The sequence below is a fragment of the Trachurus trachurus genome (assembly GCF_905171665.1).
Source record: "Trachurus trachurus genome assembly, chromosome: 17".
NCBI lineage: Eukaryota > Metazoa > Chordata > Actinopteri > Carangiformes > Carangidae > Trachurus > Trachurus trachurus.
In genome coordinates, this window is record NC_139900.1 from 5,154,270 (window position 1) to 5,181,963 (window position 27,694).

A 27,694-nucleotide genomic window follows, 5' to 3' on the forward strand; every position below is an offset into this window, starting at 1 on the left:
GCTTCAAAACCAATGGGTGGAATCACATCTACCCACATTTACAGACTTTTCAGTAGAAGATAAGAAGTGATAGAAACAGCAGTCGATATGTTTGGTGTTTACAAAGAGATCCTTTGACCACACAGTTTGGACTTTGGGAAGCTGAGCATTTTAAACCTTTAACACTTAAACATTTTACACAAAACTCACTTTTTATTCTCATTCCCTTTCAGCTCCAACTTTGATGGATCGTCATAAATGTAGCTTTGGTTCAGTCTTATCAAACACAATATAAATCAGGATACAGCACTTTAGAGCAAATAGTGTAAACCAGCTCCTGTGTCTTCAGGTTAAAATAAGAAGAAGTTTTAAATTTACAGTAGAATGGGTCTGAAGATATGTTTGATTAACTTTTTGTGAACCTAGTCTCGAAATTATCCGGTGTACCCTTTTTAATAAAAAAAAAAATCCTATCAATGTCAATCAATGGAGCTTAAAGTTGAAAGTTTTTCATTTTCAAACTAAGCTTTTCCAGTTTCTCTCTCTCTTTTTTTTGCCATTTCAAGTCTGACCTGTTATTTTACTCCACATTATCCACTTTGCTGCGAGGAGAACGGCTCCGTCCTCCGTTTCCTCATCAAATAGACGACGACTTTGTCATTATCCTCTCTTTAACGATTAAAGACGAGAACTTCAGCCAGGATTTCTACTGTAGTTAAAGCACTTTGGTCTAAAAACCTGATCTCCAATCATCAATTCATCTTCAGCACCATCGTTTTCTATTTAAATTATCAACACTATTACCATTTTAAGTGGACTGTAGATCCAGATTGTCCCCAGTCATCACATCACTGAGACAAAAGTATAAGACTCCATCAACACATCTCATTTTCTGTCCTGTGAATCTTTACATAAACCTTGCTGGGTTGTAATCATATTCATGAATTGATATGGGATATAATCTGGTATTCATATCCCTGATAATGTGATTCTAGCTTCATGTTCATCTGTGCAGACGTGACTTCGACTCCTCCACGTCCCAGACAGTTTGTCACTTCTCCGCTGAGGTGAACGGATTATCAGCATCCGACTTGCACTTAATGTGCGTCCTGACGAGCAGCTTTATGATCCAATATTTATTCATATTTATTCAGTTCCGACTTCATCATATAACTTACACTGCACATTTGAGGTCTGTGTTAAGCTGGATGAGGGAAATTAGATGTCAGAATAAACACTTTCCTGAGTCATTTTGTTTATGTTCTTGATCCATGTGAGAGGACGTCGGTGTGAATCTGCTGCTGCTGCAGGATTTAGACCGACGCTCTTCAGCCTCGTCATAAACTGGAGAAGTTTCGCTGTCAAAAAGAAACTGCGTCAAAGAAGAGAGGTGTGATCCACATGCAAAACCTCCAGAGTGACGGCTCTGACTGAAGCTGTGGACCGAGTTTTAACAGAGCACTGAACCGGTTCATCAGCGATCGGCTGGATCCATCCTGATCTCTGATCTCTGTGTGTCTTCTAGTGATAAAATACACTAGTGCAGTAAAAACATAAATAATAGCAATGCATTTTCTTTATAGGCACTTTAAAGGGATAGTAGCATTTTTTAAAGTGGGGTTGTATGATCTACAAATAGCCCCTAAGTACTTTAATTGCAGTAGCAGACTCTCTGCACTCCTCCTGTTAGCAACGCCAGCCCATAGCCCTGCCCAGAGATTTACAACATACAGTGTTGTGAACAGACCCAAAGAAACGGCCTATTTTCGTGGCCTAAAAGAGGTTTTACCTGAAAAAAAATATTCACAGTTCCATTGTTCACTATAATATAATTTTTTCCAGCTCCTCAAAGTGCAGGAAAAACACAGTTTTTATTTGGACCTAACCAACTGCTGATCGGCGGGTGCTAACCCTGGGCGGAGGGATACGTGAGTGATGGAGATAAGAGTGAGGAGGTTGGTGTTGTGTAGATGGTGATACGCAGACAGAGTGACATTAGGGTTGACTTGACTTAAAGGGATAGTTCACTCAAAATTGAAATTTCACTCATTATCTCCTCCCCCTCATGTGGACTAAGGGCTGGGAGAAGTTTCAGAGTCCTCCGTGGCTTCTCTGAGTTACAGGGGGTCTCGGCGTAGCAGTGCATGTCCATATGATGGTTGCAAATGGATACCAACTGTCTTCGTAACAAAAAGACACACCAAAAAACATCCAAATACCTCCATGCTGCTCGTATGTAATGTCCGTCTTGTATTGAAGCCCCGACATGAGAAATTGTTCCGGAAAAAATTAAATAAGTCTAGATTTTAAGCTTGTTTGTAGCGGAAGCTCCTCTTCCTGGTCCGTCCAAATCTCGCGCGAGATGGAGGTATTTGGATGTTTTTTGGTGTGTCTTTTTGTTATGAAGACAGTTGGTATCCATTTGCAACCGTTATATGGACATGCACTGCTACGCCGAGACCCCCTGTAACTCAGAGAAGCCACGGAGGACTCTGAAACTTCTCCCAGCCCTTAGTCCACATGAGGGGGAGTAGATAATGAGTGAAATTTCAATTTTGGGTGAATTATCCTTTTAACCTGGGGACAGAGATTCATCCATGAGCTGACCAGTTTGTTCATGGTGGTTTTGGTGGAAGAATCAACCTAAACCCAGAGGAGGAACCAACTAGATCTTCTGGCTGCATGTCTAGATATCAGGATGTGTTTCCTCTGTGATAGTTTAGGAGTAAAAGGCTCAAATTCTGATGTGGATCGGACTGAACCTTAAACTGTCTTCTGCAGGTCCACGTGTTTCTAACCGCCTCTGGTCTGCAGAGACAGGCCTGTAATGAAAGTCACCAGCATCAAGGCAGTGTGTTTAAAACTTCACACACTGAAACTGACAAGAAATCTCAACAAACTGTCACAGAGCAGTTTGATTTCCCTGCAGTGCAGTTTCAGCGTTTTTCAGCGTTTTCAGCGTTCGTTTGACAGAAAAAAAAAACCTCTTGAGCATGAAATACTATAATTTGCTGGAGCGGCCGTCCAGACAGCTGGTTAAACACACACACACACACACACACACACACACACACACACACACACACACACACACACACACACACACACACACACACACACACACACACACACACACACACACACACACACACACACACACAGCTAAAATATAAAATATCTTTGACTTAAACACAGAAGGAGATGAAAAGCAGGAAGAGACCAGACAGGGGTGAAATGGAAGAGAAAGTGAAGTTGGTCGGCGGCACTAACAGGAGTGTGTGTGTGTGTGTGTGTGTGTGTGTGTGTGTGAGAGAGAGAGAGACACTGAGCAGCAGAGGTCGAGCTGCGTTTCCATCCAGCTGTAAAATAAATTTTCAGCCACTTTAACATGTAAATAAGTGTCACTTTTGTCTGGCTGCTGCTTCACACCACTGATTCAGTCTGCTCCGTCTCTTTCTCACTTTGTTAAACTTTGTCCCGCTCACCGCTGGTAGAAACGGAAATGATGCAAATGAGTCGGCAGCAGCACGAGCAGAAAGAAACAGGCCACTGTCGTCATGGAAATGAGCTCTGCAGCGTCTCCTGGTCACTCTTTCATCTAAATAAAAACACAGGAATGCAAATACTTCATAAAAAAAAAACTCCAGAAATCTCCATTAAACAGAGAATCTGCAGGGTTTCACTTTGTAAACATGAACCACTGAGGGAGAAGATCGTCTCCTCTCCAACACTTAGATTTAAATGGATGGTGAAGATTTAAAAAAAAGCATTTAAAAACAATAAATATTCAGAATATCAGATTGAGCACAAACATTACACAATTATCTGTTGATCAGCTGTAAAAGTGTTAAAAGACAAAAACCTTAAACCACGATAATGATTCAACTTATTTGTTATTTGTTTGTAAATGACCTTTAATATGAGCATAGTATTTCTATAAATGTGTTCTTATGATTATTTATTAACATTCTATAAAGCCAGGCTTTTATTTTTTATATATTAAGTAGACGGATATTCAGTGCTTTTATTTTGAAAGCGTCTCGCCGAGACCTCGTACACATCCGGTGCTTCGGACTTTAGGCTACTTTTATTTTTATTTTTATTTTTTTTATTGAAGTATCTTCAAAATACAAACATTAAAGGCACATTGATAATAGATAAATTCACAGTGCTGAATCAGCTATCTTGATCAATCAAGAAGAAAAAGAAAATACTTTAGGCTACTAAACCTCAAACCTGTGAGTCTACAATAAGTTTATTAAAACAGATAAAAAAGAGAGTCAACTTACACATTGCTTATGTGATAAAAGCAGTTAAAAGTAATTTCATTTAAAGGTAACTGTATTTTATTTTCCTCTTTTCTTTTCTTTTTGAAACGGTCCAAGGAATAAAACATTGTGAACCATCAGTTTGAGAGTTCGACCATCATTTAGCCGTGGGTGGTTACATTGTTTATATCACTGCTGCTTTTACTTTGTAAAACTGAACCAAAAATACAACAATAAGTGTGGATTGAAAGTAAAGAAACGACTCGGCCTGACGAGCAGACTAAACATGTCTCAGCCTCTGTGAGACGTTTCTGCTGCAGAAAGAGAAACAGACAAAGTTTTGACACATCATAACATTTTTATAAACTCATCATAAACTTTCTTCAACGAATTAACGTCAGACCTCTGCTGCTGCTGTGACCTCCTCCTCCTCCTCCTCCTCCTTCCTGTTTCTCTGGTAACTAATCAGGTGGTAACAGCCTTTCATAAAGTCAGTGAACGTGTTGAGCTGAATTGTGTTAAAGGGATAGTTCAACATTTTTGGCAAATTGGCCCAATCCCTATAGTTTTAGGAGTAAGTTACCTTTAATTGTTGGTGCAAGCTGTTTTTAGAACGGCGGAGCAGAGCCGTGAGCTGCTCGGTTTCCCTCATCAAACTCATCAAATACACAATCCAACAACTCCACAACGCTCTGGTGGACAAGTTGTGAGCTGCACATTCACCACGCTATGAGATAATAACACAACGTTACCAGACAGAGTTGTTTTAGAGGGAAATTCATGCAAAACCACTGATGTGTGTTGCCTTCAGGGACCGTTTTTCAGCAAACAGTCTCTGTATTTACCTCTAAAACAACTTAAATTGATATTTTCAAAAACTCCTCCTGGGCAGTCGACTTTTCAAAATGCTGTTTTTGTGTTCACTTGTGGAGAAGGAAAACAGGGGTCTGGACCGGGGTATTTTTTTCAAACATGTTGGTGTGGATGTGAATTTTTTTTTAAAACGTAGGAGGGAAAAACTCTGTTTTCAAAGGTTCCTGGGTACATGACTCGACTTAGATCTCCTGGAAATGTACTTTTCTCTTTTTTTTTTAGACGCCTGTGATACATAAACGTCTGTTCACAGAATCTGATGCTTTGTTTTGCTCTTTCATTGTTTCGCAGCAGAGAGATTAGAGGAGCTGCTTCACACCGAACCCTGAACCACACTTATATAAACATCAACTCTTTGCTTTTACCCTGAACGTCTTTTTACCTGTAAATCACCACATCAGAGCGTCAGTGTGTGGTCAGTGGTGCGTATGTGTGTTTGTGTGTTTGTGCTCTTGTGCTCTCCTCCTCTCCCTTCAGGCTGCTGCAGCAAATAGAAAATGTTGTGTTTTAGTTTTACTCATCCTGCCTGATGAGTTTCAGCTGAATTCTGCTGCGTGTGAGGAAACACACTGATCTGCACTGACAGGCGACTGCTGCAGCCTCGTACTCTACATGCAGGAGTCATGTTTGGTGTTCAGTGTTCAGCTGCTGGTGTGTGTGTGTGTGTGTGTGTGTGTGTGTGTGTGTGTGTGTGTGTGTGTGTGTGTGTGTGTGTGTGTGTGTGTGTGTGTGTGTGTGTGTGTGTGTGTGTGTGTGTGTGTGTGTGTGTGTGTGTGTGTGTGTGTGTGTGTGTGTGTTGTCTTGATGACGTGACAGGCAGCCTGGGGGATAAAGGGCCGCGGTTTGTCTGGGAGGATTTGAGTGAGTGATGGGCAGGAGAAAGAAGTCTGTGCACTGGGAACCGGTTCAGAAGCTTTTTATCTCACTGTCGGCACGGAAACGGAGCAAATTAACTTGTACAAGGGAAAAAAAACAAACAATAGAAGCACAACGATTAAAAACGAGACCAACCAACGACTGATTGGAAGCTACAGTAACAAGTCCTCAAAACACAAAACATGTGAGAGAAGCCTGAAGACGCTGTGTCCAACAGAACCACATCAGTTTGTTGTTGTGTTGTTGTGTTGTCATCAGGTTTATGATTAGTTCTGTTAAAGCCAAACAGGATCCAGAGGATTTGCAGGACACGATGTTCTTTCTTTCATTCATTCACATATTAAGTTCTTGTTACGTTTAAACGATGAAAAGACTGAGGTCAAAACAGGATGAAGAGACGTTCATGAACCTGTAGCTCCGTGTTCAGCAGCTCATTATGTAGCAGCAACAACAACAACAACAACACAGTGCTGGTCATCCCATGAAATAAAAACCGGCTCTTTCCACCTTTAATCCTGTCTCCACATGCAGGATATTCGTCAGAAAGTTTTTCTCTCTTCATCTTAAATCTTTGTATTTTCCTGTAAAACAGTTCAGACATTTGATGACTCATCCTGCGCTCGAAGGCGTTCCTAATTTTGCGTCCAATTAAAATTGTTTCTTTAAATGGACAACGAGGAGTTTGTATTTGGTTCTAAAAAAGTCTCATATTAATGTGGATGAATCTACGTTACCACTCGTTAATGGGTCCATTAACAAGTGTGGGTAGCGTAGATTCATCCACATTAATATGAGACTTTTTTATTGTCAAGGAATTTTTTGTTCTGCCGATGGGGAAACTCCTCGTTGTCCCTTTAATTAATTTAATTAATTCATTGTTAATAATTAATTTTGGTGCACGTGTAGCCGATGTCATATCTGGCCCTCTGCGTTGTGTTTCTCACGGTCTGCCCTAGGTGGGGTTCAATCCCACGACCTCCCGCACCGGAGGCGACGATGCTAACCTCTTCGCCAAGAGGTTGACAACCACTTGGGTTGGTTAGCACGTCTTTTATGGGTGGAGTGAGTGCACATCCGTTACACACGTTACATGTTTTTGTTGTGCGTTTGTACGGCTTTTGAAATCTAAACATTTACAAGAATGAAATTGTTATATCTACTATTGTTTCGTTAAGTTAATCGTCCATCGTTCCGATTTGGTGACGTCTGTTTGAGCTCCGACTTCCAACCTTAAAGGAACACACCATCAGTCTGAAACTGTTTATCATCCTTTTCTCCCAGTTTCATCTCTCAGGTGTTTGTGTGTGTGTGACAGTGAGGGAGAGAAGTCGTACATGTACATCAACGTGTTAGGGGACTAGAGTAGACAGCCATCAATACCTGTGCATGTTCCTCCTCCATAACTTCCTGTTTCTACTAGGGATGGGAACGACAAGGGATTTGGATTGTCGATTGTCGAGGCCCATGTGTCGACTTTTTGTCGAATTGTCGGCCCTACGAAGTCGGCCCTACGAAGAATGCAACCATTGCATCCACCTGTTTTGCCGATGGTTTTGTCCTTTTTGCGGACCCGGACTCGTCATCAACAGCGCACCATCATCTGAGACTGCAGGGAGCCCGGACAGCTGATCTCTTGACACTGTCGCCTGTCAGCATGCACGCACGCTCCCGTCACATGTGAAGCAGAATGAGGGTCAAGTAGCTATCCCGTTTAGAAGAAGTGGATTTGTTTAATTTAAAATATTTTATTTCATTAGGGGAAAAGTGGCACTTTCTGCTGTTTATTTGAATAGGAAATATTGAAAGACAAAATGCAATTTACACATGGAAATCCCACAAGCCCCGCCCCCTCGACATTTCGACACTCCATTTTTTTTGTTGAGGGGAGCATGTGTCGATTTTTTGTCGATTTGTCGACAAAAAGTCCCATCCCTAGTTTCTACCAGAGACACATCAACATGCAGCTCCAGAGAGTTTCAGGACGTCAGACTGGACGGAGCTGTGACTCTGATCTCACACACAAACGGACAGTGAAGATTCAGACTTTGACACTGTGTGTGTGTGTGTGTGTGAATCTTCCTGGAGAAGCAGAGTCGTGGTGTTTGTGGTTTCTGTGTCGGTGACATCAGAGGATTCCTCCTGATGTAACCACGGCACACTGTTTACACCAGTCTGTAATTAATGCTTCAATCAGAGGACAGGAGGCTTATCTGTCCACACACACACACACACACACACACACACACACACGCTACACTGTACATGTTGTGTGATCTCAGGCAGCTTAAAGTTAAGTAAACTCGTAGAAGCACACACACACACACACACACACGCGAGCTGTGACATTAATATTCAGAAACGTGCAGCAGGTTTGTTGTGGGTTCAGTGTTGTTTAACAGAGTCTCAATGTTTCCTCTGCAGGATTTATGGAGCTCACACACTATTAGTTCATCTGCTCCTCCTGGTTTTAAACACACACACACACACACACACACACACACACACACACACACACACACACACACACACACACACACACACAGAGTCGGGGAGCGTCGGTTTAAGCAGCTTATCTTGACCTTGTGTTCATCTGTCAGTCATAACCTTGACTTTCCTCTGTGAACCGGCTTAGATATGATAAGAAGATACGTCTCTTCCTCTGAGAGTCACACAAACAAACAAAATGTTATTTATAATATGAAAAGGTTAAAGGGATATTTCAACATTTTGGCAAATTCGCCTATCACCATAATCCCTATAGTCATAGCAGTAGGTTCATTACCTTTAATTATCGGTGCATGTTGTTTTGAGATCGGCGGGGCAGAGACGTGAGCTGCTCAGTGAACACAATGGAGGTGAACGGTACAAGTCCCCTATCCCTCATCAAACTCATCAAATACACAATCCAACAACTCCACAACGCTCTGGTGGACAAGTTGTGAGCTGCACATTCACCACGCTATGACATAATAACGTATAATTATGTAACATTACGACACATGAAGCAAATACTCTGAACTACTTGCGCTTTTGAAATCCCTCCGCCCAGCAGCCGTGTCTGGAATGTAGTTCCGGCTGTATTTGCCTCTAAAAAACAACTCTGTCTGGTAACGTTGTGTTATTATCTCATAGTGTGGTGAATGTGCAGGTCACAACTTGTCCACCAGAGCGTTTTGGAGTTGTTGGATTGTGTATTTGATGAGTTTGATGAGGGAAAGGCAAAAGTACCGTGCATTGTGCAGAGCTCCCATCTCTGCCCCACTGATCGAAAAACAGCTTGCACAGACAATTAAAGATAATGAATCTACCGCTATGACTATAGGGAATAGGCAAATTTGCCAAAATGTTGAAATTTACCTTTAAACAGCAGTTTTGGAGTCTTGCTGTGTTGATTGCAGCCACTCGTGCATGCTGCTTCTTCTGTTCTGCACACATTTCATAGAGTTTGCACATTTGTCTCATTGTGGAGCAGCAGAAGCAGCAGCAGCTCAGGGCTCTGTGTTCTCACTGTTCACTTTAATAACAGTTGTTTTAAAGCGCTGGGACCGGTCTCTCAGCGTGACTCTGCTAACGAGGGTTTGGAGAACACGCTGAGAAAGCCAGCGGGTTCCCACAGGTGTCTGAGCAGGAGAAGAGCTGACGGTGGCGAAACCGACCGACACGAACTGATCTGAACAGATCAGATCAATGCAGGGAAACTTCATTTATCACCTGAGGGGAGGTTCAGGAGTCCAGCGGCTCATTAGCAACAATCATAAATGTAGTAATTAATAATAAATGAACAGAGGACGTCCTGAACCTCTCAGTCCTGCAGAGCAGAGAGATGAGACATGAAGTTGTGAGTGTGTTAGAGTGCACTGAGAGAGTTAAAGGGATAGTAGCATTTTTTTAAAGTGGGGTTGTATGATCTACAAATAGCCCCTAAGTACTTTAATTGCAGTAGAAGACTCTCTACACTCCTCCCATTAGCAACGCCAGCCCATAATAGCCCTGCCCAGAGATTTACAACATACAGTGTTGTGAATGGACCCAAAGAAACGGCCTATTTTCACGGCCTAAAAGAGGTTTTACCTGAAAAAAAAATACACAGTTCCATTGTTCGCTATAATATAATTTTTTCCAGCCCTTCAAAGTGCAGGAAAAACACAGTTTTTATTTGGACCTAACCAACTCACGTATCCCTCCGCCCAGGGTTAGCGCCCGCTGATCAGCAGTTGGTTAGGTCCTAATAAAAACTGCGTTTTTCCTGCACTTTGAAGGGCTGGAAAAAATTATATTATAGTGAACAATGGAACTGTGTATTTTTTTTTCAGGTAAAACCTCTTTTAGGCCGCGAAAATAGGCTGTTCACAACAATGTATGTTGTAAATCTCTGGGCAGGGCTATTATGGGCTGGCGTTGCTAACGGGAGGAGTGCAGAGAGTCTTCTACTGCAATTAAAGTACTTAGGGGCTATTTGTAGATCATACAACCCCACTTTTTTAAAAGAAAATGCTACTATCCCTTTAAACACAAATCATCACAGATGAAGGGATCTCTTATCTGCTGCTTTATGCAAATGAAACTTTATCATACATGAACCTAAAACAATGACAAACAGTGTCCAGGAACCTTCAAAGGCCTCAGTGCATTTCACATAAAAGAAACATTTCTGAAAACATGAGAGAAAAGCAAATAACTAATAACCAAGTTCTTCTTCCTTCTCTGCTCCCATGGCAGGTGGACAGCCGCCATCCCACCTGTAACTTCATGCTGGAGGTGGAGAGGGACCAGCTGGAGTGTCTGCGGCGGCTGAGGGAGGAGGAGGAGGAGGCGGCCGGCAGCATCAAAGGTCACCATCACTCACTCACCATTACACTCAGTCACCATCCACACCTGCTGTAGAGAGAGATCAGGCTGCAGACTGAAGGATGAACACACCCTCCATTGTTTTATCTTCTGTTGACAGCACAGAAATGAATCCAGCTCCATGAGACCTGGACCACATCTGGATCTGTTCAGATTAAACCTCATGTTAGAAGATCAGATTATATCTCTGTCTGATCGACTTTAGACTTTAAAGACCCCCTCCCATGAAAATCGTGTTTTTCGTGCTTTCCACATGTTCCTGTGGCATTTTTCTTATGTTAGAGCAGGGGTTCTCAACTGGTCTCACTCTGGGACCCACATTTTCCCATGGTCATTAAGTCGCGACCCACTCAATTCAAACCAAGATTTCTTTTTTTTAAAGCCTTTAAAAACTAATGTTGCTCTTTATTGAGCAAAGTGCATTTCAGAGCACATGAATTAAACTGAGGAGGACCATGACAACTGCATGTACGGAAGTGAATAAAAAAATATCAAACTGCACAAAATGGAGACCAACAAAATGATATATTTGACTTCTAATGCATCTCTGCATTCAGAGCATGTTCACAAAAGTGAATATAAAGACCCACAAAACAAAACAAGATTCACTGCATTCAGGCCACATTAATAAGAAACTGATATCTTTGCATTCAGAGCAAATAATAAGAAACTGAGGAGGAGCATTACAACTGCATGTGTTCACATGACGCGTGCCTTTCAATATATGTTTTTTTTCAAAATAAAAGACATGTCCAACATCAGATGTGCATTAAATATTATTTACTTTTTTGTAAGCGTTTTCGCTAAACGCACTGAATCGGTAATTGTACAATGTCCAGCTGTCAGCGAGCGGAGTGGCTGGGCGGGGCAGCGCAGTCTCCGCCCACCCTCCAGAGGTGCATTGCTAATGAGCTGCTGGTGCTGTTCAGAAGGAGAGCCCTGGGAAATGGCACAGGTTTTGTGATTTTGGCTAAAAACTTCATAACAGAGAATGTTTTAAAATAACCAAAAAGGGTCGCGGGAGGGGGACTTTAAAGGGGAACTGTGCAAGTCTGCTCGCTTTTCCACTGTTTTGGTTACGCTCCTCTCCAATCAATAAATGGAGCGGTGGACAACGTTACATAACATATACGATGTTACAGCGTGTGTGTTTGTGTAGTCTTAACCATCATAAACAAAAGATTACGGGTTACGGAGCGCGTTTGTGTCGCGGTGCCGCAGAGACGAGAGCTGGGACACCGGGACGGAGGCTCTGATCTTACAAGGTTGGTTTTCAGCCATGAGACGCCAGGTGGAAGGCAGAGAGCCTCCATGACCAAGGTACGTTTTATCAGTCTGTTTTCTGGGAATAATTGACATAAGGAGAAACCAGATACAAGCCGTTTTTTCGTTTTTTCGTTTTGGAAAAAAAAACGGAAATCAAAATTTCAGTTCGTTTTCTCGTTTTTGGTTCTTATTTAACAAAACGACTTGACCACTCAATATTTTGTTTCCGTGGGTGGGCGGGTCCTAGTGTGCTTCCTTGCCCTGTGCCCTTCAAAATAAAAGTTCCTCAATTTAATAATGTCGACAAAAATATTACTGTAGGCTACAGACACATAGTGGACCCCATCACCCACAGTCAAGACTGACACGGCTTCAAATAACAATAATAGTAGGCTATTCATAATGAAAATGAGAACTTATGAAGTTATGATGACTTCAGTGTAGATGTTTAGCCACAAGGTGGCGCAGTTATTACATGAAGAGTAGATCTGATGGCTTTACTACGACGGAGGCTCACAACATATCGTGTGTATTATTGAAAGCGAGGGGTGTGCCTATAGGCTAGTGAGTACAGTGGCAAAGACTGTACAGTAACTTCGTTCAATATACAGTAGATACTACTTCAAAGTGGCCATTTTACTCGCGGGGAGCGAGATTCACGCAACGCGTGGAATGTGAGTGACAAAGTGATCATACACAAGAGCATTATGACTGATAGCTCCCCTGGTAGAACAGCTCCCTCAGTAAGCTGAATCATCCGCTGGTGTGGGTTCGAGTCTCAGTTTAGCTTGTACCATTAATTAATGTGTTTTCTTTTCTCATAATCATTATGATCACATAAGGCTTAAGTTTGAGCAAATAAATGAGCAAATGAGCATTAATTCTCCGCCGAGCCGAGGCACCAACTTCCCTGCTTGTGTACGTATTTGTCTGCAACGGCTTATGACAGGCGCCGTCCCTGCAGACTGACAGCCCAGGACAGGTGCTGAAGTGTGGGAGAGGAGGGAGAGACTGGGCTCCGCGGGGCTCTTGCAACTTGCGGCGGATCAGGAAGGGTGGAGGACCGACATGACAGGGGGTCTTGGTCTCCTGGTACCTGTGCTGGCCAGGAAAATGCACAGTGTAGCCTACATGTGTACATATTTAAGTACACGTTCACATCCCTATAAACATGTACACAAGCAGGGAAGTTGGTGCCTCGGCCCAGCGGAGAATTAATGCTCATTTGCTCATTTATTTGCTCAAACTTAAGCCATATGTGATCATAATGATGATGAGAAAAGAAAACACATTAATTAATGGTACAAGCTAAACTGAGACTCGAACCCACACTAGCGGATGATTCAGCTTACTGAGTGAGCTGTTCTACCAGGGGAGCTATCAGTCATAATGCTCTCGTGTGTGATCACTTTGTCACTCACATTCCACGCGTTGCGTGAATCTCGCTCCCCGCGAGTAAAATGGCCACTACTGTATATTGAACGAAGTTACTGTACAGTCTTTGTCACTGTACAGAGTAGACACTCTAGCCTATAGGCACACCCCTCGCTTTCAATAATACACACGATATGTTGTGAGCCTCCGTCGTAGTAAAGCCATCAGATCTACTCTTCATGTAATAACTGCGCCACCTTGTGGCTAAACATCTACACTGAAGTCATCATAACTTCATAAGTTCTCATTTTCATTATGAATAGCCTACTATTATTGTTATTTGAAGCCGTGTCAGTCTTGACTGTGGGTGATGGGGTCCACTATGTGTCTGTAGCCTACAGTAATATTTTTGTCGACATTATTAAATTGAGGAACTTTTATTTTGAAGGGCACAGGGCAAGGAAGCACACTAGGACCCGCCCACCCACGGAAACAAAATATTGAGTGGTAAAGTCGTTTTGTTAAATAAGAACCAAAAACGAGAAAACGAACTGAAATTTTGATTTCCGTTTTTTTTTCCAAAACGAAAAAACGAAAAAACGGCTTTTCTGGTTTCTCCTTATGTCAATTATTCCCAGAAAACAGACTGATAAAACGTACCTCCGTCCTCCATTCTCACTGTAACGAGTCACAGTCAATTACTCCGGAGCTTTTTAATTAAGGTAAAAATACACTGCAAAACCTGAAAATCTTTCCAAGAATATTTGTCTAATTTCTTGTCAAAATGTCTCATTTCTAGTCAAAAGTAAACTCTTTCCACTCACCACCTAAAAATTAACATTTTCACTTGTTTCAAACTAATTTTCACTTGAAAGGTAAGATTTTGAGTTTTTGCAGTGTGTAGCATAGATACGGGAGGAATCCTGCTTAGTTTCCCTTTAAAACGAATATCAAAGCTGCACAGGTTTAGAAACCTGCTCAAGCTCCTAAATCTGCAGCCGAGTATAAAACACACACACTGAGTCATTTCACATATACTGAAGGTTAAACCCTGGACCACCGCAGGTTGTAAATAATGCATGAGGCTGTTTAGAAAACTGTACATTGGCATTTTAACATCATACATGATGGAGTGAGACAGTCGACCAAAGAGCGAACAAGAAAAAGGGAAAAACAGCTGCTGTTTCTCTACAGGAAGAACAACAGCAGCAGCAGCAGCAGCAGTGATAACAGGCAGAATCCAAGAGTTTCTAAGAGACAGAGACAGACTGTCCTCACATCCAGGGTGAAGGGTGACGACTCGGGAGGATTCAGCCACCGGCAAATTACAATAAAACGTTTGTGGAGTCATTTTCTTTTTCCAGATTCCCTGAGCAGTCGGAGACAGTGTGGCAGGGACAGTGGACACAAAGCTGCAGGGACACGGTTTACTCCTCTTTAACAAGCCGCTCAGTTACACACACACACACACACACACACACACACACACACACACACACACACACACACACACACACACACACACACACACACACACACACACACACACACACACACGTTTCATGTCCTGGTGTATTAGAAAGGTGGTGACCCCGTCTCCCTCAGTGATGATTCTCTCCTCAAATAACAAACCACCGGTGCGGCTCATCGGTGTCTTACATCTGGAGGACAAATGACAGGAGCCAATTGGTTTAAAGGGATAGTTCAACATTTTGGCAAAATGTTCCATGTTAATCCCTATAGTCGTAGGTTCGTTACCTTTAATTGTCGGTGCAAGCTGTTTTTAGAGCGGCGGAGCAGAGCCGTGAGCTGCTCAGCTAACACAACTGAGGCGCATACTTTCCTGTTTCTCTCATCAAACTAAATACACAATCCAACAACTCCAAAACGCTCTGGTGGACAAGTTGTGACCTGCACATTCACCACGCTATGAGATAATAACATATAATCATGTAATATTACGACACATGAAGCAAATACTCGGAACTACTTGCACTTTTGGTTCGTTTTTTAGGGAAAGGCGAAAGTACCGTGCGCCGTGCAGAGCTCACGTCTTTGCACCGCTGATCGAAAAACAGCTTACACCAACAATTAAAGGTTCATGAATACTAGGTAAGGTAGGCAAACCTAATAGGTTCATTACTGTTTTTGCACCTTTAATCGTCAATGCAAGCTGTTTTCCGATCGGCAGGGCAGAGACGTGAGCTTTGCACGGTGCGCGGTGCTTTCGCCTTTCCCTAAAAAACTATAGGGATTATGGCAATGGGCGAATTTGCCAAAATATTGAAATATCCCTTTAACGATTCAGTGATGTCCACCAATCACCAGCTCGTCCTGACACACACAGACACACACACACATATCTGCAGAAAAAGAAAAAAATGTCCATGTTTGGCCCCGTATACTGACGTGTTACTCAGTATAGTGTCTTCATTCTGTACAACAGGTGTGGAATATGCTGATGTTACTAGAATAGCAAGAGTAAGCTTTAGTTAAGTGTTTCAGTACTCAGACCGGTCTCTCTTCCTGTATTGCTGTCCAAAGTCTTTGTAGCAGATTACCCAACGGTCACTGCTTCACTAAACAAACCGAAAACTGTAACATGGTTCAATTCTCACCTCAACAAATGTAACTTTAAAAAAAAGAAAGAAGAATATTTCTCTTGAAAATCTTCACTGTTGTTGCTGTCTTTGCCAGTTTGAGCTGCAGAAAGAAAGAAAAAGAAAGAAAGAACTAATAGTTGAGGTTTAGCTGCGAACAAACCTGTCAACCAGAGTATTTTTTTCCCCTCTTGTTGTCTTTTCTAAACTTCTGTCCGTCTCTTCCCCTCTGCTTCCAATTTATGTGCTAAGCTTCACCAAACACGTCTGGACTCACTCACCTGCACAGGACGGACATGAGGCTGGTTATCGATCGACAGAAAACAAATGAGTGTTTTATATCTCCTGAAATAGGTTGAACTGTTCCTTTGAAGGAGCCGGTCGCCTCGTGTCCCCACACGCTACTTATTACACTTAGCAGGCAAAATAATGAGGTAGAGATAATGAGGCGTATATGCAGAAGTCCCAGCACTTCCCCACAGGTATTATGGAGTCGTTATCCAGCTTAACTTTGTGCTCCAGAGAATTAAGAATAAATAATAAATAGCGGTTTTACACTGAGACTATAACCTCTCTGATCTACTTGAAACAGTGTGAATAGAAACTTTGGATCGTTCTGCCACAGTCAGAAATGTAAGCAGAGCCGACAGTGTTTATACACTCCGACCTCTGCACACAGATAATTAACACAGCAGAGTGAACCTGCTGATGGACTGTAATGGTCCATACATGGTGTGAACATGGAGATCTGTTCAGTGCATGGCTCATTTATTTAAAAGAAAAGAAAAGAAAAGAAAACATCCTTTTCAAAGCATCATATGATTAACGGTGTTTCAGTGAATGTCACACAAACAATAAAAGTCAATTCATTTCAGTATTGAATAAAACTTGGTCTAAGATTGTGTGGGGTCATTAAATTGAGTAGCATTGCATTAGGTAAATCTTTAACCCCTTTACCTGCAGAAGTCACCACCTTAGCTTGTTAGCGGCTCAGCATGTTCCCTAACTCATGCTCTTTGTTATTTTAAATCCAGAAAAGCACTGTACGTAACGCGCTAACCCGTAACCCGTAATCTCTTGTTTATGACAGATAAGACTACACAAACAAAATATACACATGGTAACATGGTAGATGATAAATAACCTTATCCACCGCTCCATGGATTGATTTCTCGCCGGCTTCGTTGAGAACAAACGCACATGGAGGAGAGGAGGGTTAGAGACACAGAGGAGGAGACACTTGGATAGTTCATGTTTAAAGGAGTTGAGCAGGTTCTGAGTGAGTCGACTGTTTCTTCTTCAGCGAGACAAACAGTCACTATAGTCTCCATAGTCGAGGCGATCGGCCCGTCACCTACTGTCTCTGATTAATTCCTGGCATGAGATGAACTCTGCAGATGAATATTCATGACTTGATCATGATCGTCTCAGGGAAAGGTCACTGTTTTCCAAAACAGATGTTGAGAAGTTTTTTTCAGGGGGGGGGGGGGACTGCACGCTGTGGTGAAGATGAAAAACTCTGCTGCTTGTTCCTCAGAGGAAAGGCTGGTTTCTGATGTAACCCACTGGCTGCATAATTACCCCAGCAGAACTGTACTGTAGGTCCTAATATAAGATCCAATTAGTCTGAGTGTGAACTCACAGAGTTCAGGACTGAACTAACTTTTCTTTCGCCTCCTTAAAGTTTCTTCCTACCTCAGGAACCTACTGTGGTCTGAGTTTACGTGTTTAATTCTCACTTCCTGGTCTCAGCTCCGAAAGTGAAAAGGCCGAGGAAAACAAACTCAGTCTCCTCCTCCTCCTCCTCCTCCTTTTTATCTGCAGCAGACGAAAGCGTAAAAACTTCCCTAACAAGCCAGACTTCACCCTGCACTGAAGTGAGCTCTGGACTCTGAAGCTCAATGACACAAAGTAGAGCAAAAATAATAACATGGCTCGGCGGGAATCAAACCGCACAGCACCACTGCCTTGCTCCGTTCGGCAGGACACATGGTCTATTTAAGTTGTTTTTTTTTTTACCAAAGCTACAACACATTTTTTGTATTTCACAGGTCATAGGTTGTGAAGCAGCAGTTTATTGTCACCTTTGTTTACATTTTGTTGCTAGGCGACATCTAGTTGGTTGTTGTAATTATGACAGGGGTTAAAAGGAAAAGTGGCGTAGTGTAGAGAAGAGACAAAGTCCACGTTAGGTTGTAGTGGATGGATGAATATGACACAGGAGAGCATTGTTCGATTCCCATGTGCATGTCACAGTTTAACCACGTTGTAACCATGACAACAAGGGTTGTTTAAAGGTCCAGTGTGTCATAATTGTCAAGGTTTGTTGGCAAAATCTGAATAAACTACCCATGAATGTATTTGTATAAGTGTTAATCGCGATAAAATAATGTTTGTTTGGTTTTCGTAGCCTTATAATTCTTCTTTTATATCTCTAAAACAACTCTGTGTGGTAACGTTGTGTTATTATCTCATAGCGTGGTGAATGTGCAGGTCACAACTTGTCCACCAGAGCGTTGTGGAGTTGTTGGATTGTGTATTTGATGAGTTTGATGAGGGAAACCAAGAAATCCCATTAGCCTCCGTAGCGTAGCTCTGAGCAGCTCACGGCTCTGCTCCGCCGTTCTAAAAATAAACATTACACAATAAAACAAACCTACTGCTATGACTATAGGGAAAATGGCAATGGGCCAATTTGCCAAAATGTTGAACTATCCCTTTAAATCTTGAGGATGTAGGCTACTTATATCTTAACCGAAATGAAGATCATTTCCTGAGTCTAACCAAAACATGATCGCTATTGTAGTAACCGTGGTGATAAATGTATAGGTACACCACTTTCAGAACAGTCTTGTGAGTTCGTTACTGTAGCCATGACAACTGCCGTCCATCCGGTGCGACTGGTTCGGTGGCAGCGTCGCTCCGGGAGACGAGGGTCATGCTGAGGTGAAGCGTCATGGAGGTGAAATCCTCTTCCACAGCAGGACTCCATCAGCAGCCGTCACCTCGTAGCGAATAAAGAATAAAAAAAATAAAACAAAATAGAGAGACCTGACTGGGGAATTCCCTCCAGATGTGCACTGCTGTGCACCTGTGACAGGACGGATCACTTAAGATGGAGACGGAGGTTTCCTCCAGTTCCTCTCTGTGATCTCTTCCCTCTTCTTTACCTCTGCTCTTTCACTCCTCCTTTTTCAAACGGCTCTTTCTTCTTTTCCTTTCTATCTTTTTTTGGCACATCTTTGATTTTGTTTCTCCCTCGAGTTCTTCTCACGCCGACTTCTCTTCCGCCAGTCTCCTAAAAAAAACAAAGTCTGAGTCTGAATGGAGGATTTCCACAGAGATCCAGACAACAATCAGCTTCAGCTCCTACATTAGATGTCCAACAGGTCAGGAGGTCAAAGGTCAGAGAGCAGTCCTAAGGTAGGATCAGATGACACAATTTCAGGCTGATTTTCACACGATTTTTTAGAGGGAAATTCATGCAAAATCGCTGATGCGCGTTGCCTTCAGGGGCAGTTTTTCAGCAAGCAGACTGTATTTACCCTGTATTTACCTCGAAAACGGCTCCATTTCATAACGTTCCATTATTTATCCCATATATATTATCCCATAGCGTGGTCAAACCTGCTATGACTATAGGGATTATGGCAAATGGGTGAATTTGCCAAAATGGTGAAATATCCCTTTTATCTAAAGACCAATCAACCAGATGCTGCAAGCTTTTACAGAACAGCGCTGAAAGGGTTGAAGCAGATGGAGGAGGTTTCATGGACTGATCCCTCTAAAGTCTGTGTGGCCATCTGACGCTGGCTGCCATGCACGGTTTGGAGGAAGATGATGATGATGACGACACCTTCATGCAGCTGAGGATATGAGAGGAGACACTGCTGATTAGTGCAGGTGCAGGTGCTCAGGTGCAGGTGCAGGTGCTCAGGTTTCTGCCTCAGGAGTCACAGGTTTGATCTCCTGATGATGATGTCATCAGCTCAAACCACCTGAAATGTGAGTGAAGGGAATAAAACATTTCTGATCCATCACTCCGGTTTGTTTCAGCCTCTCTTCTCCTCCGGCTGTGCTCTTCTCTTTTTTTTCTTTTTTTTTAACGTGACACTAATAGGTTTCTTTTTATAGTGTATTTTCCTTCACAGTCTGATGCCCTGCATGGTCGCTCGCTGGCTTGCTTGTGTTTTTTTGCAGCGAGCTCCACTTTACCGTCTCCATTCATCTATCTCTAAAAAGCCTTGTTGACTTTTCAGTTTGCCACCAGCACTTTCACACCCATTAACGCTCACGCTGAAGAGCTGGAGGAGCTATTTTCGGTCGACACAGTGTTTGTTTTGTTTCTGGAGGCTGAAGGAGGAGGAGGGAGAGGAGGGAGTTTTGTCTCTAGTCGCTCTACAGTACAAACCGCCACATATGGCTCCTGTGTCTTTCAGGAAAGACGCTGCCATAATCCAAAAGAAAAAAAAGAAGCTCCACACACGAGGAGTTTTAGCAGTTTTTGTTTCTCTGTGGTCGTATTGTGCTGCATGTGTTTGCTATAAATAAGCTGGTTATGCTGAGATAATGCAGCTCAGAGCAGCGTAACTGAATATAAAAACACAATCGTTTCCTCTGAGCTGTGAAGTGAACGGTGTCCAATATTTGTGCAGTAAACATCATCATCCACACATTTACACCAACACCCAGTTCATGAAGAAACATCAGACAGTGGCTCTGTAAAGCTTTTGTTTTAAAGCTTTTTTTCTTTTAAAATCCTGTATTGTGAGCAGTTAAAGACAAACACACTGTACACGAGCAGTCTGGATGACAGAGGAGGATTGTTTTAAATGAAAATTATAAGTCGTAAATGCAGAATGAAGCCGATTAGACAGTTTTCTGCTGTAGGCTACAGACTCTAATATGGAAACAGACACAGACAGCAGCTTTGTCTTACATCCAATTAATTCAATCAGTGAGGAGATTATACCATTTGGCTACATCACACTGTAACACTTTAAATGTTGTGAAGATTTGTTTGATGGTAAATGATTCATGCTCTCAGTGTGAACAAAACAAGGCTGGGTCAGAAGCTTGTGTGAGACCGTGCAGCGTCGTAGCCTGTTAGCATCTAGTTTAGCCTCTTAGATGTTTGCTCTCTTGTGTCTGTGCAGCTGAATTCACAGTAAAGACTCTCCCTCACATGGTTTTCTGTTTCTGTCATCAGACAAAGTAACGAGTTTAGGATTGTGACTGAAAAAAAATGACATGTGTAGAACAAAGTCCTGATTTCTTTTTTTTTTTACAACTACAACGAGATCCGATAAAACCACCAAACATTTAAGTTAAAGTAGCACTATCGCAAATTCCAATTCTTTGTTTGGCCACTAGATGGGGCCAGTGGTGCAGCATATAAGATATAAACATCGTCGTCCTCTTTACATAGCGTGCCGTTCAGGAGGTGTACAGATAGTTATGGCTCCCCTGGACCTATTTATTGCATATTTCAGTTTTTTTATTGCTATTACTGCTGTATTTGCGATAGTGCTACTTTAATGAGTGACTAAACCCCCAAACCACTTTTTTTTAGCTAATACGTTCTGGTATGAAGTCGTGTTTTTGATTAATTCAGGTCCGAAGTACTTTCATTTCATGTAGGCTACTGTATTTCGTTGCAGAAAAAGAAAAAAAAAGCATTAGTGACTGCCCTCTACTGGTTGAAAGCTATTGCAATTGAATTTAGCATTGTCTGACATTTTGGAGGCAACTCTCATGCCTAACCAAACAGTTTGATTTAACAAATTGCATAAATTGAGGAATACAGTGAGTATCTACAGTAGCAGGTTGCACTGTTAGCATAGATTGTTTTCGGTAGCAGTTATAGTATTTAGTACATTAGCAGTTGCAGATAGTTAGGTTACTTGAGTTTTTGTATTTTAGTAGTTAGCCTACTAGTTCAGCGGTAGCCGGTAGCAGTATTCATTAAGTGCAAAAACTCACTGGGCAGTGCTAGCAAAGCTGAGATTTGATGCTAAATCTGTGCTAGGTGATATTTAGAAAACAAACAAAATGTGTCTGAAAAGTCACTTTATGTTGTGTTTTCTGTCACCGTTAACTGTTGAAGTGGGAAAAGAAGCGCTGCTGTTCTTTGGTTAATTTAGTCACAGAAACTCATTGGTTTGTTTAGGCGGTGCTCCCTGTGGAGGTTGAGCCTTTTCTGTTCTTTGTTAGTTTTTGTTGTTTTGCCTCGTTCCTCCTCATCATCTTTACAAACGCCACCAAATAATCCATTAGCCTACTTTATTTTACATCAGTTTTTTCTTTATGTTTCTTCCTTTCCAATCAGAGCTGGGTCAGCCGCGGATGTAACTACATCACTCAGTCACTCAGTCAGTCAGTTCGCGTTTACAGGGCTGCTCCCACTGTTTCTGCTGTAGTAACCTCCACCTACTGAGTCTAATTGTGCTAAATTCTTCATGAATGAGATAAGTTTCATGTCTTCTATGAGTAAAGTGTAATTTTTGGACAATTTTGGATGTTTGAACTGTCTGTGATCGGCCTGTAAAAAGGCCTAATTAAACTTTGCCATTTCATTCTTTTATCTGTCTGAAGCCAGAACCACTGGTCATGAAACATGAAACACACATTTTCCTCTGCATTGGGAGGAAATTATCTTATCAGAGGCTTTTTTTTTCCTTAAAAAAAGGAAAAAACTCTCAGTAAATGGAGATTGCAGGTCACCGGAGGCCACGGAGCAAACACTGTAATTTTGTTTCTGCAATTATGAAGACAGGATGACAGTGAGCGGAGGGGGAGATGCTCTGGAAATGAATATCAGCCTGTGAGGTATTTGTATTCATGAGCGCTTGCCTCGGTAAGAAAGTGAATTCCTCTGCAGTGGAAATCACTAAAAACACAACAGGTGCGTTCGCTGCCTCTCTGATGAGGGAGAACAAACCGTCTTCATCTGAAACCCCGCAGCTACTTCTCGTTGGCGGCGACTGGATGTGTGAACCAACATTTGACCTGATTGTGAACCAGAGTTTGAGAGAAATAGAAATACTAAGAAAGGCTTTTGGTGAACGCAGTGATGGGTTTGATTATTTCAGAAAAATACAAACACAATTCAATTTCATCAGCAGGAGAAGAAAAAAAATACATGAAAAACCTGAATGTGCAAATGTTACACAATTTTTTTCCCATTAGTATTTATTTCTATTTCATTTTGACTGTTCAGTTTCAATTTCAGCTCAGGTTGAATTCATTGTTAAAGCAGGTTGCAGTGTTAGTTTTTTTTTTTATAAAGCTATTTGTTTTTTGGTTATTATTGGTTATTTCTTTAGATGTAATGAACAACATCAACGTTTCATGGCTGAACTTTCCAGGATTTCTGTCTGATGTGGTGAATAATAATTGAGGCTGAAAACACGACAGCCCATAATAACAGGTTGTTACAAACGTCACTCATGATGAAGCCTCTTGTGGTCTCGACAGAGCCCGGCTGCAGAGGACGCTGGGACAACATTGCATGCTGGGAGAGAGCAGAGGTCGGAGACACCATCACCATCCCCTGTCCTCGAGTCCTCAAGACGCTGTTCGGCAGAAACGGTGAGAGATTCTGAGTGTTTTCAGTTTTTCATGTGTTGATTCTCTTTTATAACAGATTCACTCAAACACTGATGAATGAACCTTTACCTGATGTTAAAGGGATAGTTCAACATTTTGGAAAATTGGCCCATTGCCATAATCCCTATAGTCATAGCAGTAGGTTCGTTACCTTTAATTGTCGGTGCAAGCTGTTTTTAGAACGGTGGAGCAGAGCCGCGAGCTGCTCAGAGCTACGCTACGGAGGCTCATGTGATTTCTTGGTTTCCCTCATCAAACTCATCAAATACACAATCCAACAACTCCAAAACGCTCTGGTGGACAAGTTGTGACCTGCACATTCACCACGCTATGAGATAATAACACAACGTTACCAGACAGAGTTGTTTTAGAGGGAAATACAGAGACAGCTTGCTGGGAAAACTGCCCCTGAAGGCAACACGCATCAGCGGTTTTGCATGAATTTCCCTAGCGTGGTGAATGCGCAGGTCACAACTTGTCCACCAGAGCGTTGTGGAGTTGTTGGATTGTGTATTTGATGAGTTTGATGAGGGAAACCAAGAAATCCCATGAGCCTCCGTAGCGTAGCTCTGAGCAGCTCGCGGCTCCGCTCCGCCGTTCTAAAAATAGCTTGCACCGAAAAAATAAAGGTAACGAACCTACTGCTATGACTATAGGGATGAGATATTACCTGATTTTGCCAAATTGATTATAATTCCATCGCTTTCACCTACAGCTACACAAAACAAAAATCACCACTGTCTAGTTATTGATGGTAAAATGGTAAATGGTCTTGTATTTATATAGCGCTTTTCCATCTCAACGATACCCAAAGCGCTTTACAGTACATACATCACATTCACCCATTCACACACACATTCACACACTGATGGCGGAAGCTGCCATGCAAGGCGCTAACCACGACCCATCAGGAGCAAGGTGGGTAAGGTGTCTTTCCCAAGGACACTACGGCAGCAACCGGGACAGAGCAGGATTCGAATCGCCAACCCTCTGATCATTGGACGAGCCGCTCTACCACCTGAGCCACTGCCGCCACTGATAATGTCGTCAACACAGTTTGGTCGACTGAAATCCACCAGATTATAACTGTGCTCTGGAGTTGTTTTTTTCTCACTATGTTTTGCTGTAAATCTTCATTTGAATTGAATTGAATTGAAATCTTTATTTCGAACATGCATGAAACAAAACTTAAACAAAATCTCCATTGTCAGAGAGTAAAAATTGATTAAAAATTTTATAAAGTATAAAATAAAACAACAAAATGCAAACAAACAAAAGGACATGTTCGAAAAGGAGTAGGAAGAAATAAAAAAACTTATAAAACTCCTACCCCTACTCTCTGTTTCATTATAATCAAAATAACAGCAAAATTAACAACGCAACATCAGTAGGCTATACAGTACTGTAACAGTATATTAATAATGATAATACAAAAATTTACCACCTGTTTCCTCTTAAGGGTGTGTATTTAAACAGTATTATTATTATTATGGCTGATTGTCCTGACCAGGCCTCAGACGTCCACTCATGGTTTTTCCACTAGTGGTTTTTCCAGTGGGTTCATGTAGAGATTTGGAGTTAAAACTGATGGGACTGAGCGTCCTTGTCTCACCCTGGTGTTGTTCACCCTCTGTTGCCTCCTGTCTGGGTGGATGTGGACAGTCAGTAGTGGATTCCCTCCTGAACCCATGGGGTTCTTCCAGCCTGGGACCAGATGGCAGCTCGGATCTCCACTCTGAGCCTCTGCTCCCATTTACATCGATGACTAAACGTTACGTAATCAGCCAGCGGCGTGTCCAGAGCCCGAGCGCACGCTGACGCTCCTCGCATCCAAACCCCCTGAAGTTACTGCGTTTCAGGACTCATTATGTCCAAATGGACGTTTAGCATCAGCAGGAGGCAGAGCACCGGGCGCCCTCTAGTTATTGAACGTCTTTATTTAGTTTGCTGTCGATAAAATGAAAGTGCAGAGAAAATAAGAAATTGATGAGTTTTTTTTCCCAATGAGAGAAAAAAAATCAACACATAGTATTTCAGAGGAGACCTTTCAGACTCTTTGTTTTACTTTGCTTTGACTTTATTTCGCTTTGCTCGGCAGTATTTTCTCCAAATTAACAACAAACACTATGAAATGTGACAGGGTCAGAAACCTCCACATAATGAACCGTCTGCAGCTCCTGCAGCTCTGCACCACAGAGGCTCCACACACGCTGCAGGCCGGCTTTAAAGCAACCTGACTGAGGATCTTTTGTGCACTCAAGACACTGGAAATAAAAGTCCAGTTCGTTTTCTGTATTCACGTCCATCTATTCACCCACATCTGATGTCAGCCAGGTTGTGCAGGCTGCTTCTTATAATGCTTCTCATTATCTACTCACCCTCATGTCGACTAAGAGCTGTGAGAAGTTTCAGAGTCCTCCGTTCCTTCTCTGGGTCCGCGCAGCAGAATTTGTCCATATAATTGTATTGAAGCCTCGACATGAGAAATTGTTGCGAAAAAAATTAAATAAGTCTATATTTTAAGCTTGTTTGTAGCGGAAGCTCCCAGTGTCTCGGTTCACTGCTCTTCCTGTGTCAGTGCAAATCTCGCGTGATTTGCACTGACCAGCGGAACAATTTCTCATGTCGGGGCTTCAATACAAGAGGGACATTACAGACGAGCAGTATGGAGGTATTTGGATGTTTTTTTGGTGTGTCTTTTTGGACGAAAAAAGTTGGTATCCATTGACAACCATTATATGGACAAATACTGCTGCGCGGACCCCCCGTAACTCAGAGAAGGAACGGAGGACTCTGAAAATTCTCACAGCTCTTAGTCAACATGAGGCTGAGTAGATGAGTGAAATTTGAATTTTGGGTGAACTATCCCTTTAAAAACTCCATCTCTAAAGCTGAGCTGCAGAGGAAGGTCCATTTGGACGATCTCATTCGTTTGATCATGTACCTGAAGCTCAAGACCACAAGTCATGGTCATCAGATGATAAATCGACAGCTTTGACTTCCAGTGCTCCATCAGCTACCCCCATCAATCAGAGTTCATTTACTTTGCGTCCATTTGATTTTTTGTTTTAGAATTCAGAAAACAACTCGTATCCCATTTTTGCTTCAAAATCGGAAAATGACAGGTCTCTTTTTGATGACATGTACAACACAGGTGGCCTTGACTGCTTGGTGGGTGATGGTTGATGCAGCAAAATCTGGAAGGAAAAACAGCACTGGTTGGTATGGTAATTCCCAATTCCCATTCATGAGATCTTTTTCGCTGTTCGTTTTCTGACTGCAAACCACACAGACCCATCAGTATCCCAGAGAGGGAGAGGGAGCCGTCATTTTTCAACTATACGAGGTATTGACCCTCATCCCAGCTGCTGCACATCTGGCTTTTTGTTCTAAAAATGGATTAAATGACTCATAGTGATGAGTGGACACAGGCTGAACCCATTGTTCTGCTTTTTAAAGAGGCTTTTTTCCCACAGTGACGACTCTGTGACGCTGAGGTAACGACTTGAAACACTGTGACACGTTACAAGATCTACGATACCTTCAGCTGTGTTTATACGCTGCTGTGGAGGGTGAAGCCAGGCAGAAGTGAGTTTACTTCCAGTCGCTGAGCTAGACGATGCATCACGCTGTTTACAGTGCATTCTGGGAATTTCCAAAGGGAGATGAGCTTCCAGCGCGCTGCATCGATTTTTGGGAAAAATGAGACGACGTCACTCAGGAGGAAATAACTCAAAACACACGGAGCTTCATTTTACCACACAGTGGGCAGGTGTGTGTCACTTAGACACAACACAGTCACAGACAAAACTTCTACACTTCACTCAGATTGTCTCGTCTCGTCCAGTCTCGTCCTCTGTTGAGTTTTAACTCAGTATACGTATATAAAGTGTATATAAACCAGGGAAAACCTGAATGATCTTCAAGGTTTAACTCAGTGTTTTTCAACCTTGGGGTCGGGACCCCACGTGGGGTCGCCTGGAATTCAAATGGGGTCGTCTG

The 27,694-nt window shown here is 42.3% G+C and overlaps 1 protein-coding gene across 1 annotated transcript in view; it reads left to right on the top strand.

Moving 5' to 3' along the window:
* LOC311001066 (vasoactive intestinal polypeptide receptor 2-like) overlaps positions 1–27,694 on the top strand; it is a gene marked incomplete at both ends in the record, with an annotated part of 80,632 nt that overhangs the window by 20,688 nt on the left and 32,250 nt on the right. The window contains 2 exons of the mRNA XM_083992032.1: positions 10,716–10,827; positions 23,561–23,674. Of these exons, the coding sequence (XP_083848158.1) occupies positions 10,716–10,827; positions 23,561–23,674 (226 nt within the window). The remainder of the gene's footprint in view (positions 1–10,715; positions 10,828–23,560; positions 23,675–27,694) is intronic.